Source organism: Convolutriloba macropyga, chromosome 5 (assembly GCF_964194025.1).
Source record: "Convolutriloba macropyga chromosome 5, txConMacr16.3, whole genome shotgun sequence".
NCBI lineage: Eukaryota > Metazoa > Xenacoelomorpha > Acoela > Convolutidae > Convolutriloba > Convolutriloba macropyga.
The window spans coordinates 66,741,245-66,761,353 of NC_134472.1; the positions used below are offsets into that span (position 1 = coordinate 66,741,245).

A 20,109-nucleotide genomic window follows, 5' to 3' on the forward strand; every position below is an offset into this window, starting at 1 on the left:
CTTCCTGCTTCGGCGTGACCAAAATCACTACTCCAATTTGACTTCAAAAATCATAAAATTGTGCGGCGATCTTAAAAAAAGACAGCGCCGCAATACAATTCAAATTAATTGAAATGAAAAGCGCCTAAATAATAGCCGTTGAGAGGCTGAAGGCGGCTATTAAAAAGCTGGTATTAATACACAATCAGAAAAAAAACATCATAACAAAATACGCATATATTTGTTCACACTCACCCATAAAACTATAATTTGTTATTCGGAGGCTATCAGTAAAAAAAACTTTTTCTCAGGGAAAACCCAAAAAGAGGCAAAGAGTGAATAAGATATTCATTGTTCAATGCAGAGATTTGACAACAGTAACCAAAAGAACTATTTCTGGTTTTAAGTTGTGATAATTAAGTTGGAGCGTGTGTTCCTTCGATAGTTGTAAGGGTGTGATAGAATGTTTATTTGTTGTCTAAGTTGCCACAGTTGCAGATCCTGTGAAGGTTCCCTCTGGTGGTTTCAACTCCTTCAGATCACAGAGGAGGAGCAGTCGACAATTCATTTTTAATTTACTATAGTTTAAGCATATAAATGGTGCTATTAGCGCTCACTACTAACGCTTGACGGGTCTTTCCCATTACAGCACCCCCCTCCCCTCACGAAATTATAACCCCCACATTATGGCATAAATACAATGATAGGGGGCTATAGGTTATATGACCACTGAACTGGGGGGCGGGGGCTATAGAGCGAAAGACCCAAAAATAAGCACGTGCTTTAATTGCTTATTTATTAACCACTAAAAACACCTTATGTGAAGACAACAAGCTTGCTTTTATTCTATAGCTTAACCTGTTAATAGTTCGAGGATCTTTTCGGTTATTGACCCCTCTAACGCGCCCATGTTGAAAATGAAATGTCATTACATAGCAAATAATAGGTCTTACCCAATATAGAACCACTCCCCCTCCTCACCAAACTATAGCCCCCCATTATGGTATACTTAAGGTTATTGGGTGAGGCCTGTCCGTTATATGACCCCTAAGCTGGAGAGCGCGGGTCACGACATGATGGGAAAGAACCAAGACCAAAAGTTCTAGAACAAAAACCATCAGAAAAAATTTTGCATCAAAAAAGACTGACTACACAGCTGGGAGTCACAAACAGAAAAGATCCTAGTTCTATTTTTGGAAGGTTTCTGTGCCCCAAAATGTTGTGCCCTACTTTGAACACTACAGATGGAGGAATACCATGCAATTGCACACCTGGAGACCAACCCAGTCTGCTTACTCCTTTGAAAGACCAGGAGAAATATCAGAGGAGACATTTTGAGGAACACAACAAATCCACAATATTCGATCCTCCGACCGAAAGCGACAGGTTCTCTAATCTAATCTCACACTTTTTCATATAATCGATCATGATTTCATGACGTGCCAGCTTAGTCTACATGATACACCCCGTCAAAAAACAGCCAAAAGTGGAAGTTTGGGGCTCAGACCCCCCCCCCCCCCCCACAATATTATTAGGACTTCTGAGCAGCTTCGATGAACATTACACTTAGATACTAGGAAAGCTCTAGGAGAGAATTTTGAGCGACTTAATGCCATGCCGGCTCGTGGCGTCTCTTAGCTATACGCTGCTGCTATGTTTCTCTATGTTACTGTTTGTTAGTACACTAATCGGTAATTTAGTGCAATTTCATTTAGCAAAAATCTACTAGCGAGCAACTAAACATCAAATTATTGGGTCTTTCCCATTGTAGCCCCCACCATATCCCCCTATGATCGTATAATTAACATGATTTGGGGAGGGGGGGCTATAGGTTATATGAACACTAAGATTGGGGATCTATAATGGCAAAGATCCAAATTATTTACCTACAAATCTAGGGTCTTTCCCGTTATAGCCCCCCCCCCCCCCCCCCGTGAAATTATAGCCCCCCATTATGGTATAATTACCATGATTGGGGGGGGGGGCTATAGATTATCTGACCACTAAGCTTGGGGGGGGGGCTATAATGGGAAAGACCCGAAATCTATTGATCGGCATATTGCCTAACTCCGTAAAAAGTCAAGACTAGCTAAATACCTCGCAACATTGGTCGTAAATGTTGCGAGGTATTTAGCTTTCACAGTATCATTCATCAGTATCATTAATCATTAAAGAATTCGGATTTTGCACTCTACGGTAGTGTAATATGTATAATGGTGCTTATGGTCACTCCTTCGATGCGCGGAGAGGATAAACATGAACGCCTTCCTCTCCTCAATCATAGAGACTCTACGTTGTACAGTTAGTACCTAGCAATGAAAGTTACACATTTTGGGCCTTTCCCCATCATAGCCCCTCTCTAATATGGTATGGTGGATCTTTTTCATTGCCCCCCCCCCCCGCTTAGTGGGTGCACATTATTTGCACCCCCTCCCCTTGACGCACGCACCTTATTTTTACAATGTACTGACGCGTGCTCTGTAACTTGGGTGCACATAAAGTACTGAGGGTGCGGGCACAAATGGAAAAGATACGGTATGTTCCCGGCAATGGGGACGGGGTTATACGTTACCAAACCGGGATCTTTTCCGTTTCTGCACCTCCAGTACGTTATGCTCATGCTCCCCCAATTACAGAGCTTGTGTCATTAAATGGTCTCTATGTAAAAATTTGGCACGTGCGTCTGGGGGTGCAAATAATATGCACCCACTAAGCTTGGTGGGGAGGGGGTACAAACGGAAAGATCCCCGGGGGTGATGATGGGAAAGACCCAAATTTTCCATGTTTTAATTATAGCGGCCTTTGTCAATTTCAGATGGATCGATAAATCAGATGTGGTATTCACGATGCATGGCAGACCAATAAAGAAGCCCCATCCCTACAGGATGCTCAGACCAGATCAAATCACTTTCATGTCATGATCATATCTTCTTCAACGCTAGTCTTATCTGAGCCATGAAACACCGTGACCACGCATATGAACAAATTTAAATAAGCCTGAATAAAAAACATTACCATCATCAGAGGTGAAACGAGAGGCGGGTTGTAAAAATTTGTAAATGACCTCATTGGGCAATGATAGGTGGGGGGGGGGGGGTTTAAATCGTCCTAATTCCCCAAAATTGCCTCAATGAATTTCAACCGCCTCAGGTGACAACTTAGGACAACCTTTCCAAAAACAGATGTCAATTTAAAACATAGCTGGTAGATAGCCCAAAAATAGCTGCAATAGATTCACAGGATTGCAGTATCAAAATGACAATGAAAACATACAAACCGACGCAGAAAATTTTGTTTTTTGAACATTATTGTTGAGATGGCATATTTTGGACAACTTATTTATATTGGTTGCCGCAAATAACTTTCAACTAGAACGACATGCACCCAGTTGACCTCAACCCCTTCAAATAGATTTACCAAAAATCTCACTCCAATAAGAGTAGAAAATGACGTTGAACACGCATATAAGTTGTTGATCGCACAAAAAAGCAAATGTAAAGAGCGTGATATCATATGGTTGTACCAAAAACCTTGACAAAAAAGGATCTACTGTTTTGCCCACCCCAGTGTTTTTACACTCCCAGTTACAAATTATATGTTGTTATATAACACGTTACTACGTAACGTGTTAGCACGTGCGCCTGAGGTCGCAAAAGATGGGGGGACAGAATAGATCCGAAAAAAATATAGCAGGACAAGGATTGTCGTTAACTAAACATAAACAATAAATTAGACCTAGAAATGACTAGAAATTGATTCGGACAAGCATTTAGAAAGCCAATTCGATAAAAAAACTCGAAAACAACAGTAAAAAGAAATAAAATTGCCGCCTGTGAAAAGTTGCACTCGAGAAAGCGAATTTTTTCCCAGACACCAATTTCTTACTCTAATTTAAAATTAGAGTTAAAATCTGCGTGCCCAAAATCAATACACTAATTCGATTTCAAAAACATAGAACTGTGTCAACAGATATTTAAAAAAGACAACTCCCTAACACAATTCAAATTCTTTGAACTTCAATAAAAATTCGATCAGTTATCGCAGCCATTAAAAACAAAGAACTAGAAAATAGCCAGAATATTACTACTTAAAGTTTTCAAAAAGGCAGAAATATTCTTCGCATATTTTGATAGCAAACATTAACAGCGGACTGCCTGAAAACAGCCGCCATTGCATTTGATAACCCCAAGTGGAATTGAAAGAAAAACAGGAAAAAAACGTACAAAAACATTTTGCATCTTTTCCGTTTGTGCCCCCAGTACGTTATGCGCCCCCCAGATACAGAGCACGTGCCATTACATAGGAAATCATTATGTAAAAATATGGCACGTGCGTCTGGGTGGCGCAAATAATATGGGCCAACTAAGCTTGCGGGGGGGGGGGCACAAACGGAAAAGATCCAACAATTTCAATATGCGAACTATTTTGATGTCATTTTCTAGTCCCATAATCTTATTTCTTAATGATAGGGTACAGGGGCTGGGGGCTAGTATCAACACCAATCAGCATTAGAGGGGGCAACTAACACATAAGAACAACGCTTAAGTAGCGGGCATCTAAAATTGGGCTTTATGGGTTTACCCCGTTTCATTTCTGTGTTCTAGAAATATATCGGGCAGTGAGAAGGGACTGTTATGGCAACAAAATTTCCCCAGAGGACCTTTTCACTTTGAATACTAATTGAGGTAACTATGTACAAATAAAAACAATGTTCTATATCCTGATGCTCACCATTTAAAATTAAATCAATGGTAGAAAAGAAACAAAACACGTCCAAGTAATGAACAGATAACCTTCAGCTAAAAAACATAACCAGGTGTTGGTAAGCGACTCAAGAAGTCGTTCAAATAAAACTCTAGAACTAACCATACCATGAAATCAATACAAAAAATTAAATTGCCTAATAATACAATAGGAAAGTTTGTAAAAAGTGAAGACAATTTTTCTCTCAATTCAAAACTTGGTACTGGCAATGGATAAATGTGGAGCAGGAAACAGATGTTGTGGTCTGTTCATGAACAGAACTTTTTCTAGTGTTAATTTCTAATTAATGAACCCTAACATAACGGACTAACCTGGGACGAATTGCTCTCTAACGACAGACGGAGTTGCCTAATTAACTGGTCAAAAACATGCAGAAGTACCCATGGTCCCGGACGCCAGTCTCAGACGCTTTTGACTAAGCTATTCCGGCTTTTAAATTCTCTGTGCGTACGCAAAATTCATACCCTCATTTACAAATTTGCGCAACTTAGATCACGCAAATTTCAAGAAGTCCAGCGTTAAAGCGTCACTTGAGAAGCCAAGTCGAAAGAAGTCAAGTTTAAAATTGAGTTTTCTACATGCTTATACCGAACGTTCGGAAAGATACTAATGCTCGAATAGAAAGAAGTTCAACTCATGAACATAGATTCCTCATCTAAAAAACCTGTATAGTATCAATACGCCTCGTCGAGTAGCAAGAATGTCTATAATACCAATACCCTCCTTTGAGTTGCGAAAAGAGGCAGTACTACAATAAGACTTCAGACTTCGTTCGAGAGAAATTATTCTGTGAGCATGCCGACGCAAAGGTTTATCTAAAACACCACTTTTTAAAATGAGATAGCGCGCAAGTTTACGCCGTTTGTCCAAGTTGCTGGAAATATAGCAACCGTTGAGCCCCTTGATGCACATTGGGATTCAAACAGAAAAAAGAGATCAAAAAGTTTACAGTTTTGGCTAGTTTCTAAAATTACAGCTTCTCAAATTACAGTTCACTTAATTCAACTTCTGACGGCTATTGAGCCTAATACTATTGTCTCCTAAAATTTTCGAGAACCTAATGCGCTATGACTTAATGACCGGCTTTGATTGGCCTATCTAGTTTCTTTTGATTTTGCTCTTAAAACCTTGACCGTATTCACCATATCACGTAATTCATCAAGTCAACGAAATTAAAATCCACTCTGTAGATTCTTTAAAAAATTTTCTAGCAAAAGCTTAACTTTTTTTCCCAACAAATACTCTGAGAGGTATTTATAAAATTTTTCTGCTCGATCAGTGCCCAATGCGTGCCACATACACATTAACCAACTATTTAAAAGTGGATCTTTCCAATTATGCCCCCAACTTAGTGCGTATTATTTGCACCCCCAAGCACAAGAGCCATACTTTTACTTACTAAAAAAACTATGTAAAGGCATGCGCTCTGTAACTGAGGGGTGTATCAAGTACTAGGGGCAAAAACGGAAAACATCAAAAAGCAAACACTGAAAAACATTTAATAATACAAATTTTTACTATTTATTCCATTGAAAAATGCACTGTAAAATCTCGTATTGTCACCTCTAAAAAACAATACCTAATGGATAGCTCTCGAGTAAATAGTGAACTAGAATAACTATTGCAAAAAACGCAAAATCAAAAGAGATAAGCACAACTGACTGTAATTGGGCCAAAATTTGATCAAAATTACTCCACGCTACCAAAAAGTACTCCATGCTACCAAATTAACCGCGCGAGTTCAACTAAAAATGTCCATTCTACAGAAACCAAATGAAAACTACAAAAACTGCTAAAAAAGAGTCCAACAGGACAAAATTGCAAAAAATCTCAAAGTCAAAAATTTGCTTCAGATGATCAAAAAAGCGTCCAAATATACCAATACTAGCAAAATAATTGACACAACAAAAACCAAAATCACTTTAAAAAACTCTACGTCATCATCCCTCGCCCAGAGCCAAAAATTTTCACACATAAATTTTTCACTCTCTCTTAGACAGCTGCGTGAACAAAAATCACTTTACCCTTCAATCTGCTTTGAAATTTGTTCAGCAGATTGACCTAAACACCTGTTTCAACGTGCGGCATTTGACTTTCCATCTTTTGAAAACATAAGTCACTGATTAAAAAACATAGGCAGAGGAATTACGGACACGAAACGAAATTGTCACCGCCAGGTAAAAATAGCTTTTCAAATATAAACTGTCTGCTGAAACAACGCATGAAAGCAGACAAGACAACAATTTAAATTCAAATAAACAAAATCACATAACCCACTAACGTCGGAGCGAATTGTTCTCAAGCGAATGGCGAGCGGATGTCTTCGTCAGTAGCTAGCAACGGTTTATTAAGGCTAGCTTAATTGAAGGAGTGTGAGGTGAGCGCAGCGGGGGATGCACGGGTGTGTGTGTGAGTCCGTGTGTGCGTGCGCGTGTGTGTGTGAGTCCGTGCGTGTGTGCGCGTGTATGTGTGTGTTTGTGTGTGTGTGTGTGTGTGTGTGTGGGGGGGGTCAACCTCTAAGAACCGCCCTTCACACCATAAGTATAAGTCTCTAAAACAGATTCTGCGAATCGCCTGCTTTGAGACTAGTGAGCTGAAAGGCTCTAATAGAACTTAATGCCTGCTGGGCGCTACCTGTTTATCCCGTTTCGAGGACAAAAATTTACATGGGTCAGACAAAAAAATCGCATAAACAAATACCAACAGGACTAATATAATAGCTACAAACTTCGCTTGAGAGCAAATAATCACTCCATAACTGAGCTAACCTTTAAAAATAGGAAAATTCAATTACTTTTTCATATAGCACAAATAACGAAACAAATGAAAAGTTTTGTTTCGTGCTATCGTCGCTAACAATTGCTCAAGAAACATAAGGCAAGCCATAATGTGTCACAATCATCTTTAAATTTGAAAAAATGGAGAAAAATTATGATAATTTTCTCAATTCTTTTGTCAAAAGTTATACAAAATAATTGGTACCAAAGAATCAATTGAAAAACGCTCAGGAAAAACTCAGTTAACAATTAATGCAATAAAACGATGCATTGAGCAAAATATCGCTAAAGAGCTTAGAAATGGTCAGAATATTGAAAGCTTCATATTAGCGTAAAACTCCCCTCAAATGCCAAAAAGGTTATAATGCTTTCTAAGACAACAAAAAAATGAAAACGGGAAGAAAAATGCTTGAAAAAACATCAAGTTGACAAAAAAATTGCTCAGTCAGCAAAAATATTTCCTGACAATAGCCTCGAAATAGACTGCTGAAATGCCAGACAACGCTTTTCAAATTTGTGCAAGAAGGTTTATTTCCATACACCGGGACTTAACACTGGGTAGTTAAAAAGACCACTGGGACCAAAGACACAAAAGATGTGCTGCGCCAGATTTGAAATACTGATTTTTAATTCTAGCCTTATCGCAAGCTCTAATGTCTTTCACGCAATTGGTAAGAAAAAAAGTAGCTGGAACCATATTGCTAGATAAAAAGCCTTATGGAAACTGTTCCTCCTCACTTCAGGCATTAGCCTCATATTAATGCCAGTGAATTTGTACCGCGGCTGACCCACATTCATCTTACAATTCCTCAATCGAACTCCTCTTCGGAGACTATCCACTATGACAGTGCGCATATCCTCTCTGTTCTGGAATCGGGAGCTCTTCTGGAATGTGTCGAGGAACTCTGTGATCTGATGTGACATCTCCCATGTGGCCATAACTGACGTCCTGTCTTTGGCACTCTTGCAATTCACAAGTCGGATGCATCTGAAATGACAAAAGCATTGCAAAAAAAAAACAAATAGCAGACACTACGCAAACCTCACAAAAGTTTATATACCTGACAAGAGTTCAAGCAATTTCTTTACTCTGCTAAGCTGTTGTTTAAAAATAGCCCAGGTCATACAAGATTCAATTGTCATAAAGCAGTGCAGGAATTGCAGTAAAAACATACCCGGCAGATTGCCGGAAAATAGCCGCCGTTGATTCCAATAAGCATGATTGGGATTGAAAGAATAGAAGATATTGAAAAAAAAATTTTTGTACAAAAACATTTTTCAAGTTCTATTTATTTTGATGGCATTTCGTAGTTGAAGATAACGTACTTCTGTTTCTTAGAGAGAGGCTACAGGGGCTACTATCAATACCAATAAGCATTAGAGATGGTAGGATTAAGACTTATAGGAACGACGTTCAAAAAGCGGGCATCTAAAATTGGGCTTAATGGGTTTATCCCGTTTCTACTTCTGACTTCAATTTTTTATACTGACTCTGTTCATTTTGAATTGCTTTGCTGAGCAACTGATGTTCAAAATCACTTTTAGCAGAATGAGAGAAGAGAGAAACTAGTCTAGAGAAGTCAAAAAGATATCACGCAAAATGTTGAAAAAGCGGCAAAATGAGGTAAAGCGAAAAATTTTTTTATTCGACGAAGTAAAAAAAAAAATAGGAGCGCTATAATAGCCGGCTGAGAAGATGAGGCGGCTATTAATCACACGAAATAGCTAGACATTTTACCACACGAAATTAATTAACATGATCGACTGTTGTCGGAAGAATTGCTCTCAAACGAGGAGTTGGATTTGATAGTAGCAAGCTTAAACTTCAGGAGGTTTCTAACAGTCGTTGTTGAGGGGTTTGAGAAAAGTGACGGGACAGGAAAAAGGGGGAGAGGGGTCCAAACCTTAAATTTACCTCCACATGAATTTCTGGCTCCTCAAAAGTCTCGTTGAACCGTGCGTGCAATACGACCCCAATCAAGCTCTAAGAGAGATGCAACAAGGACCATGACCCGATGCCCTCGGGTTGGGGTTTATTCCGCTTCTGAGGACGATAAGTCAAATGATGGGTCGAAAAATTAACCCAGTAAAAAATTGCGAATAAGGACCAACAGGACCCAAACAATTGCACCAAATTTGACAGCAATGAACGTACAATAGTAAACTCCAGTAAACAGCTAAAATGAGCTCGTCAGTGGAATTTTTCAAACCTGCTAAGCCTAGATGCAGTCATAAACTCCTCCACATGATCAATGGCAGGTGGAAACCTTGCACTCTTCTCTAAATAATCAGCACTCTTCAACAGAGACCTCAGTTTGTCACCGGAATTCTGTAGTCGTTTCAGATCATCTGTCTGCCCATAAGTGTAGTTCAGTATGCCTATAGTGTCCTTCAAGTGACTCTCTACAAATGTTTTGTGCACTTGTTTGAAGATGTCGTTTTGAATGGTCGACAGTTTTCCAGTAGCGCCACTGAAACATTCAAAAAGGGGTCTATTACTAAGTAACAGAACAAAAGGAGGTGGTCGTTTTTTTTCGTTTTAGCCTAAGTTTTGCGTTTATCCCTGGCCTTCAGAAGATTCATGCGGCTTTTGCTAGGGGCGCCCGTACCACTTCGGCAGGGTTTGATATTTTAAACATAACAGGCAGGATTGCCGGAAAATAGCCGTCACTTATTCTCATAACGCCGAATACGATTAACAAAAAAAACGAGAAAAATTGATTGATATAAGGAAACATATTCAAAGTTCAAACTATTTTGTTGGACTCCTGCTTCTTAATGAGAGGATACAGGGGCTAGTACTAACACCAATCATCAATAGTGATGGTAACTAAGACTAAAAAGAACAAAGTTCAAGAAGAGGGCATCGAAAGTTGGGCTTTAACGGTTTATCAGGTTTCTAAATTTGATTTCTGTTGTATACCTATTTCTAGTGCATGTGTGGTAATCTTTGATTTTCTGAATATAATGTCTGGAGTAAATATCTTCTAATCACAGTTGTTTTCCTTAGTCAACTAACGTACTTATCATTTCAATTACAGGGAATGGCGATTGCGTTTTGTCTTCGGTGTGCATAGGCTGACAGCTTAATTGGTGGAAAACATTGGGTTTTAAGAAGTGAATTTTGTAACTTGTTCTGGGGCCTCGCACACTATCGTATCTCATCTTATTCCAGTTGTGTCTTACATACTTTTTATAACATCTTTGTCATCATTTAGCAAATATACAAGTTATATAACAAATATAAGGCGGATGTATTCATTTACTTTTATGATTTATTATGTATCACGAATAAATAAGCAACTTAGAGATAAATAAACATATTTCACCGAGTGGTAGATATCTATATAAGGACAATGAATTTAGCAATTAAAGTTTAGTGAGAAACGGGACGTTACACTACCCGACTTGAAGAAAAATTTTCATACGAAAATTTTTTGAAAACAATTTACTGCAAGAAGAAACAGATTACTATATATATGTCTTTTTTTGAGCCACCCAAAGTTTTTTTTTGGAATCGCATTTGAGTAAAATTAATGACAATTATAGTTAAGTTTGAGTTTGGTCTGAGATGTCTGAGATGTCAACGTAGCTTATACGGTCAGCATGGCTTGATGAATTCCTTTGACGGCTGTGGACTGATGTGAGAGATTTCGAACGCTGTTCGTCAGAGAATGTTGTCTCTTCCACTTGTGATGCTGTTTGGATTTGTGGTCTCCTTTTATTTTGTTGCTGATGGTGTATCAAATCAGTTTCCGGGGCTTCTTGGCCTATTCGATTTAGTTGGTTTTCAGTTAAGACCATTAATCTATTTTTCCATTTGCTTGAGTTCTTCAGTTGTTCTTGATGATTAGGAGTTGTTGTTGCAACAACTGGTTTCAAATTTATCTTCTCTCCGCCGGATTTTAAAAAACTTGGCGTGATTCGTTTAAAAATGCTAAAGCGATGGTAAAGATACATCACTAAAGTATGCAGAAGCAGGTTCCCGATGAAAACAATTAAAGTGAGGGTAAAAGAAAGTTTCAGTTGAACGTAGTCATGCAGTTTTTCGATAAGGGTTGGTTTTAATAGTTGCATATTATGTGCTATTGGTTCAGCAATTCTCTGTATTTGCGCAGAGTTAATGCTTAATGACTGCTTGTTCAATTCGGCTTTTACATTTTAAATCAGTGCAATATTCGCTTCTGCTTTGGAGTTGAAATACGGTAATTTCGAAATGTCTGGTAACGTTGCAATGAGATGTTCCAAAGGGTCTGGCAAGATTACTGTTATCGTAGCTGCTGGAATTTGGTTGCAGTGTTGTAAGTCGGGTCGGATTTTGATGTTTTTACTTATAAGTTGGGTACCACACTCTAATGTAATTATGCAGACATTGCATCCTCGCCTTTCGTGTTTGTGAGGAATGTTATCATTTTGTATGCTATACTCTCGTAAGGTAAAGGCATCTGATGCGGATTTTATCAGCCATATGCCATAACCCAAGTTTGTTGCTTGCTCTGGTGTTGGGAGCCTTATCCGTTCTGTATCACAAACTGACATAGCCGTCACTGTATTGTGAAAATATAATGTTGCTAGGCATGAGGACTGTGCTAAGTGAGTTTCGATAGTTTGATGGCAAATTTTATAACGACTTGATCCTAAACATTGTTCATATTGTTCGTGCGTTAATACGGTGGTTTCCATTGAATCTTCTGAAACGGCTAGATAGGGTCCCTCTGTAACCCACTGGAGAGCTTCAGTGCTGTCGCGCTGTGGCATTGGGATTAAGTGCGCTCTGTAGACATTGAATGCTGTCTGGCTAGAAGCCAGGGGTATTGATAGTGTTAAAAGAACGCCTTCATCGAGTGTTGAGATTTCTCGTAACAGTTTAGCATCATAATACGACAAGATATCCGGCAATGGTATTGCCAAAGTAAGCCGATCAGAGGCATGTTTTTGGCTGTCATGGACGGAATCTAAAATTTTAAGTAGTGAATTCCGGGGTACTAAAGACATTGGCAACCGTTTGCTTAGCAGTATCGGAATTGAATTTAGTAGATTGATACGGAATGTATATGGTGCTGACCTGTAGCCTTTTATATCTGAGTAAAGGACGTTTAGCAGTGCAGCCACTGTATCAAAATTGAAATTAAGTTGTTGGTTAGAAAAAAGCAATTCGTTACAATCGCGAAGTATGTGGATGTTTTCTTCAAAGATTTCGAATTGTTTTTCAACGATTTTCCAATTCTGGTTTTGGTTGTTTTGCATTTCGGTTTGGGTTTTCTGTATTTCTTCCAGCTCATTCGTAATCAAGAAAAATTTTTCATTCGATGCGCTTTCAACTTCTAGTACATAGTCTGTCAGAACAGATGCGTACTGGTTGAGGCGATCTATATTTGCGGCATTTTCGCGACCGTGTTGTTGGCAGAGACCAAAAAGTCCTGTTAGTCCGCAATCTCCCCCTCCAAGAAGTACTCCTCCGCCAAATAGTCCGATCCCTGCCATTACAGCTGCTGCGACAGGGGCGCCTCGTTTCACTCTAGTTTTTCGTTCCTGGTATAAAAATGCAGCACTTTCGCTTCGTATTTGTTCGGCCTCATGAGTTGCTTCTTCGACTTCCTGGTTAATTTCAACTAGAAGCCAGTCAAGGTTAAACGCGCCTGTTGATGTGTTGAAATGAGTATTCGAGTCGAGGGGGCACATAATTGAAGGATGTTCCCACATTTTCTTCAATTTTTCAAGCATTTTTTGTATTTCGTCTCGCGATGTAAAATTATAAGTCGGGAATGGTAGTAAAAATTCCACATTTATAAATTTTTCCGCTAAGAGAATTCTAGTCTCTTCATTGAATATAACTCCGCGGGATAAATAATCAACTTGTTCTGTTTGTAAACCTATTATTCGTAAAAGAAAGATTATGAAGGTTAGCTTTGAAGAATGCATAATCGATGAAGGCGGGCAACTCGTTTAAGAAATAATCCGTGTAAATTGATTTCGCAAAGCGCTGTTCGGTTTTGTATTTGGTCAGCTAATTTACAATCTGTTGTTTATTTGTTGTGGTTAGTTCTGTATTTGGTAGTTTCGTCTTAATTGCAAATGTTTCAAAGTAAAAGGGTCCACCCCTTTACTTATTTATGAACCATGCTAACAACGAAATCCTCTCTTGAAATTCAGAACTTTTATTTTCCATGTTGTTCAGGGTTTTGTGAGTTTTTCAGATCGAAAATGTGTAATAACATAACTGTCGGTCTGTTTGAATTGGTGTGTTGTTCGAACGGGACATTTTATCCTGTACTGGGCATTTGGTCCCGCTTTCATGCGCCTGGCTGTCCACGGGCTGAAGTGGCTGAAGAGGAGGACAGTTCTGGCATAATTTTACATGTACTTTTGGGAGTACTTCTGTTCCTGCTCTTGATTGCCAGACTGGCCTTGTTTTTGTGGAATTGGCGCCAGCGCAACTTGGCCTAATCATGAGAGTGAGAGTTTAATTGAGTTCTGAGTTTTCTAAAGAGACAGTTTTAGATGTAGGTGTTAAATTTGTGTAGGTTTTATTGTTTGTCTTGTCGTTTCTATCTTATGATTTGCCTTTTCTGTGTTGAATTTCAATTACTGTTTTCTTGTTTTGTTTTTATAAGTAATTTACTGCCGATCGGTTGTTTGCTGAATACACGCTTGACGCTAACTAGCTTTCATTAATCTGCATGTTAAGTTGTGTTAGAGTAATAGTATACGTCCTGTGTAATGTGGGCCTTTGTAGTTTGCACGTGCATGAAGCTTGTGACATTTGCATGTTTTGTGTAGTGTTTAATGCTCGTTTCAGAACCGTCTAGCATGCTTTCTAACGCTGAAAAAATTACAGCCATTTTCCAAATGGCTCGTGGAACTCGGTTTGGTGAGCTTGGCTTACAACCATTGCCTTGTAGGCGGAATTGGGAATTTTCTCAAAGTTCTTTCCCAAAAGAGCCCTTTTTTATTCGAGGAAGAAATTGCAAGGAAATTTACAGTTGGAGCGATCGATTACTTATTAAATGGAACGATGGAGAGGTAGACGCGAAACAATTTATCGAGAGTGAGGAGTCGTTATTCCAAATTGAAACAAGTGACAAACTTAATTTAATTGGTTCTCAGTCGTTCTCTTTTGAGTTGCCGAAGAAAGAGAATATTATTTATAAGGAGTACCCAAACCTGGTTGCACATAGTTTCGGTGCTCTGGCAACACGAGGGCCGTGGTACACTGAACCTCATATCGAATGGGGTGGAGGGGAGTCAGTGGCTTCCTTAATTTCAGGCTCGAAGCTCTGGATAATTACTGCGAAAGCAGAGTCTTCAAAATTGCTTTATGCCAAGGAATTGGAGTCTTTTGATGCCATGTACCGCCTACTGAGTTCTGCTACGCCTTCCCCTAAGCAAGCACTTCTGTTATCGAACTGCTATTATCATCTTGGTGAGCCCGGGGACTTAATTGTACAGCCGGCGTTCGCAACGCATTGTGTGTTCACGGAGCCGACCTTCGACCGATCTGGGCAACCTAAGTGGGCTCTCGTCTCGGGCTACGAAGCTATTGACCTCCGAGTTGAAGATCGTGGAAGGCGTCTCTTTGACAATTATGCTGTTGGGTTCCCTCGTGGGAAACTTCGTTCTGAACTAAAACTGCATGGCTTCAGAAATTTACTACGTTTAATGAAGATACGAGATTACAGGCGTGCTTTTCAAGACTGTCAGAAGGCTGGTGGCACCAATATTCTCGATTTTTATTCCGCGAGTAACTCAACGACTCATCCTAAAGTGCTCTTCGATAATAATTATGATCTTCAAGCGAGTTTGGAAAATGCTGATCAAAAGTACAACAAGTCGGCAAAGAAATCTCGTTTGGCAAATTTGAAACGTGATAAACCATATGAATCCTGTTTGGTGGACGTAACTGAGGAAGAGAAAGAACAGTGGGGGCCTACAGCTTTGAGTGATATAAATGCGATTGGGTGGCATCTTTGACAATCAAAGGTAATTGTTTTTCTTTTGTGTTTCTGAGCTGTACTGTTTTGCCAATTTATAAGCGCACCGCATGTGTTTTTGTTTGTTTACAGTGAGCTCAGTTATATTGAAGTAGTAGCTGCATGTTACTAGAGAGACAATGAGATAATTATTGGCTGTTTGAAACTCAATTTGGCAGTTACAGCTTGTCAATGCAAAATTGGGTCTGTTTTTACGCCTTGTATTTGGGGAGTTTAAGAGCCGATTTCTCCGCGCATAGGTTAAATATCGAAAATCGGGCTTGAACAAAGTGGGCAGAGCCTTTTTGACAATGCGTATGCAAGTTGTCAGGCTTGTAGCGGAGGTCCTTCTAGGAAGAGAGATCTGGATGTGCAAAGATATTTTCGTAATTTTCCTATTTTCTTCCTTTTCTTCAGTTTATTGGCAGTTTTTTGTTTAACATAAATCGAAATTGGGAAATCTGGCTTGAACAAAGTGGGCACCTGCTTGTTAGAAATGAGTAGACGGCTTTTCAGGGTCATAGCATAAGTCCTTCCAAGAAGAGAGATCTGGATGCACAAGAAACGTCTGGTAATTTTCGAAGAAATTTCGTATTTTTTGATTTTACGCGCGTTTTTCGCCACGAGGACTTGTTCAGATACAAGAATATGTATAGTAGCTTTTCAAGAGGGGTTCATGAGGAGTGTTTTGCACTGTTGAGTTTCGGTTTCGGGTAATCATTGCGAGACTAGTTCATCGAGACTGCGGGGTCACCCTGATAAAGGTCCACAACGTTGTCTTTGTTTCCAATTTTCTTCGTATTGAGCGCCCATAGCCAACTTTTCAGGTGTTCTAAGTGTTATCTAACAAGTGTGCATACGAACACTGGTGATATATCGTTATAGGTAGGTCTCCAAGGTTTGAGATAATCATCTTATACACGATGTCAGGATTGAGACCGTGAAGACCACATGCTAGTTTTGGCAGTATTATCCGCGGAAGTCTGTATTGCTGCACCATGAACCTAAGGTTAATTAGGGCTTGCTCTAGGGCTTCGTGTGTTGGCTTTTCATAGAAATTTCGTTTTGTTACTAAGTTGAAAATATATCGATTATCGTACGGGTCGTAGAATGCGAAAACTGATCCAACTGGTAATCGTTTATGTCTGAACGCTGCTTGTTGGATTTCGGGATAAAAGGTCGCTACTTTTGATGCTAATCCTCTGCTCATTCGAAAATCACTCGATACACAATGTGCCATTGAGGTTTTTGATTTTAAAATATTGCCGTAAGTTTGACAAAACGTTGCTTTTGTTTTTGATTGTATATCGTGTACACCTATGTTATTCATGTGACCAGCAGTGTTTTCAGGATGTGAGGTTCCTTGCTGTGCTTCTGGTTGTCCTGTTTGGTATCGCAAAATACTTGAGCGGACTTGATCGAGTTTTGTGTCTCTACCAGGTGTTAAGGATGTTTTGGACCTGCGTACCGAGTCAATGATTTCTTGTCGTGTTTGTTCTTTATTTCTACTGGCAGCAGTACTTCGCATATAGCTTGGTGATGCAATATTAACACGTTCTGGGCTGTCACCCCTGTATCTGGCAGTGAATTCTCTCTTTTTAACCCAATTACTAAAAGTGACATTTTTCTGTTGACTTCGTGTTTGTGGTCTCGTTGGCGGGGACTGAATTTGCTCTTCTGTTTGGTCGCTATCACTGAAGGAGTCGGGGGCGGTTACCTCATCATCCTCAGTATCACTTGGTAATCCAGGAATTTCGCCTGTATCATTGTCACAATATTCTTCGGAAGAGCTGTGTACTGTAGTAGCGGATGCTTCTGAATTCGGAGGACTTCCTGCTGGAGATATATGTCCTGCTACTGTGGCGCGTGGTACCGGTGCCATTCTCACTGGAGCTGGTGCCGCGCCTATTTGAATTCCTACACGAACTCGAGCCCGAGTGGTGGGTTGTGTATCCTCCCTTGTTTGGGTTTTTTCATCGTTCAATAGATCAACAAGATAGTCATCAAATAATTCGGGTTCACGCCTATCGTCTTTCCTGGACGGATCTCGTTCAAAGTGCTCAGGTTTCACAGGGAAAATATCCTTCGTATCTGGTGGCGGCCTTATTGGTTTCAGTCGTATTCTGTGAACACACTGTGTGAAATTTGTTCCTACTCTACAAATAATATAGTTTGAATCTGTAAGCTTAATTTCCACCCGATACAGAGGCAGCCACATTTGGACTGATTTACTTTGGAACTGATTTTGGGATGTAAGCTTTGGATTCAGTAGAAGACAGTGTGAGTGGATTTGGAGTGGTTTTGCTGAAGCTTTCCTGTCATAATAACTTCTATATCGTTGATAGGCTTCTAGGAGCCTAATTTTGTTTTCGGCAAATTTTGTAAGCATGGCATCTTGTAATTCTGTTACAAAGTCCGAGTTTGCTTCCACTGCTTCCATTGTTTTCATTGAGAAACGTATGTCGAGGGGTTTTAATGGTTCGCGTCCATGGAAGATTGCTGTTGGGCAACACCCGATTGTATTGTGATATGAGGTATTGTGGATGAAGGTTGCCAAAGCCACATACTTGTGCCAATTATTCCATTGTTCATTTGTGTTTATTTTCAGAATTCGCTTTAGGGGGCCATGGGAGCGTTCAACGGCTCCAATGCTCTGGGGGTGTTTTAAAGAGGCGTGTTTCAGTTTAATTTCAAGTAATTCCGCTAATTCTTGCAATAGTTCTGATACGAATGTAGATCCGAGGTCACTTACAATTGTGTGGGGTAAGTAACTATGATTAAAGAATATTTTGACAAGTTCTTTGGCCACTGTGTCTGCGCTTCCGTTTGTTAGCGGAACTGCGAAAAGATATTTAGAGAAGACATCTATTCCGCTCAGGACGTACTTGTATATTGGTGAGTTGAAAGTCCCTACTAGGTCAATCTGGAGCATATCTCCCGGAAATGACTGGAGGGATGAGACTGGTTGTAAGGGTGGCTTGAGTTGTCGCTCATCGGCTGGTTTCAGTTGCAAACACGTCAGGCAGTTTCTGATGAAATCAATCAGGTATTCCGAGAATCCTGGAAAGTAGAATCTTTGTCGGAATTCCCGTATTGTTTTTAGAATTCCCACATGTCCTGCTGTTCTTGAGTTATGAAGCCGGTAAACAACTTCTTTCCACAGTTGTTTTGGGAGACAATACTGTTTATATTGAATTTGACCAATGTCATCATAAAAGAGTCTAAAAAGTACTCCTTCTTCGACAACTAGTCTATTGATTTGTTTAAAATATTTGCGGACTGTTTTGCACTCGTATGTTAAATCAGCAGTGACGTTGTCCTTCTTCCAACGGATAATTTTCCTGATGTCTTCATCTTGCTGTTGCTCACTATACAAGTTTAAAGGCTGCATCCTGTCCGTAATATCACTGAGAACGTCAAGTGGATTATTGTAGTGTACCTCATTAATCTCTGGTTTTTTCAATTGAAGAAATCCTTTTATATCCGTTCCAACTTCATTTTTTGTTTGCTCAACGTATTGATCGAACAAGCCGCACATTCTAAGTTGTTCGATAAATTTTCTCTCTGTGGTGTCAAAGTCGTCTTCATTCCAACTGATTAAGTTTACCATTACGTCAGGTATTTGTGCTGTTGTATCGATATGCACTTCCTTAATTGGTATTTTGTCAGTAAGCTTAAGAGACATTTTTGCTGATCTGTCGGTTTGCATTCTTGACAGAAAATCAGCTGCATAATTTGCCCTGCCTGGTATGTGGGCGATTACTAAGTTGAATGAGAGTACTCTGTCTAAAAAATTCCACAGTGTTGGAGGAATAGTTTTCGATTGGAAAAACTGCGTCAGGCTTTTATTGTCAGTCAAGACCATAATTGGGTGAGATGAACACCAGAGGTAATGCGCAAAATGATCAAGAGCGTAATATAGTACCAGAAATTCTTTGTAGTAGATAGAGAATTTCAGCTGGGCTGTGTTGAACAAATGTGAGCCAAACGCAACCGGGGCAAAAGTTTTCTTTGATTTTGCATTCGGTTCTTCAACATAGTCTTCTACCATCAGAACAAATCCGGCCTCGTAATAGCTGGCGTCACATAATAAGACATATTGCAAACCAGGTTTCGGTAATCTGAGCGACATTTTAGTTGCTTCGACGAGATCATTTTTTAGAATTTCCAGGTTTTTGTAATGTTCTTCCGTTGCTTCTATTTTTGCATCTTTTCGGAGCATTTGATAAAATGGTATCAATTTTTTTCCGAGATTTGGGATAAAGTTCTTGAAAAACTGTATGAAGCCAATCAGGCGTTTAACCTGTTTTGTGGTTTGTGGCATTTTAATTTTATTAAGAAACTGTTATTTTTTCCGACTGTGGCGAAATGCCCTTTGGTGTAATTACATTCCCAAGGAACTTCATTGAATTTGTTGCTATCTCGCATTTTTCAGTCGACAACTTGAGTCCAGAGCGCCGAAGGCAGTCAAATACTTTTCGTAAATTGGGTATCAGGTCTTCAAATTTGTTTACAGCACAGCCTATGTCATCCATGAACTGCGTACAGATATTTGCAGCTAGGCATGGATCTAAATAGTGTCTTATGAAAGAGCTGAATCCTGTTACAGATTTGCCGAG

The 20,109-nt window shown here is 39.5% G+C and overlaps 1 protein-coding gene across 3 annotated transcripts in view; it reads right to left on the reverse strand.

The window, feature by feature from the left end:
* Window positions 1–267: 267 nt before the first annotated feature.
* The window catches only part of LOC142339564 (uncharacterized), a 55,202-nt gene continuing 35,360 nt past the window's right edge, over window positions 268–20,109 (reverse strand). For all 3 annotated transcript variants that reach the window (XM_075389700.1, XM_075389699.1, XM_075389698.1), the window contains 3 exons: window positions 9,731–9,991; window positions 8,259–8,508; window positions 268–511 (listed from right to left, as the gene is read on the reverse strand). In XM_075389700.1, coding sequence (XP_075245815.1) covers window positions 458–511; window positions 8,259–8,508; window positions 9,731–9,991 — 565 coding nt within the window. In that variant the 3' untranslated portion in view covers window positions 268–457. The remainder of the gene's footprint in view (window positions 512–8,258; window positions 8,509–9,730; window positions 9,992–20,109) is intronic.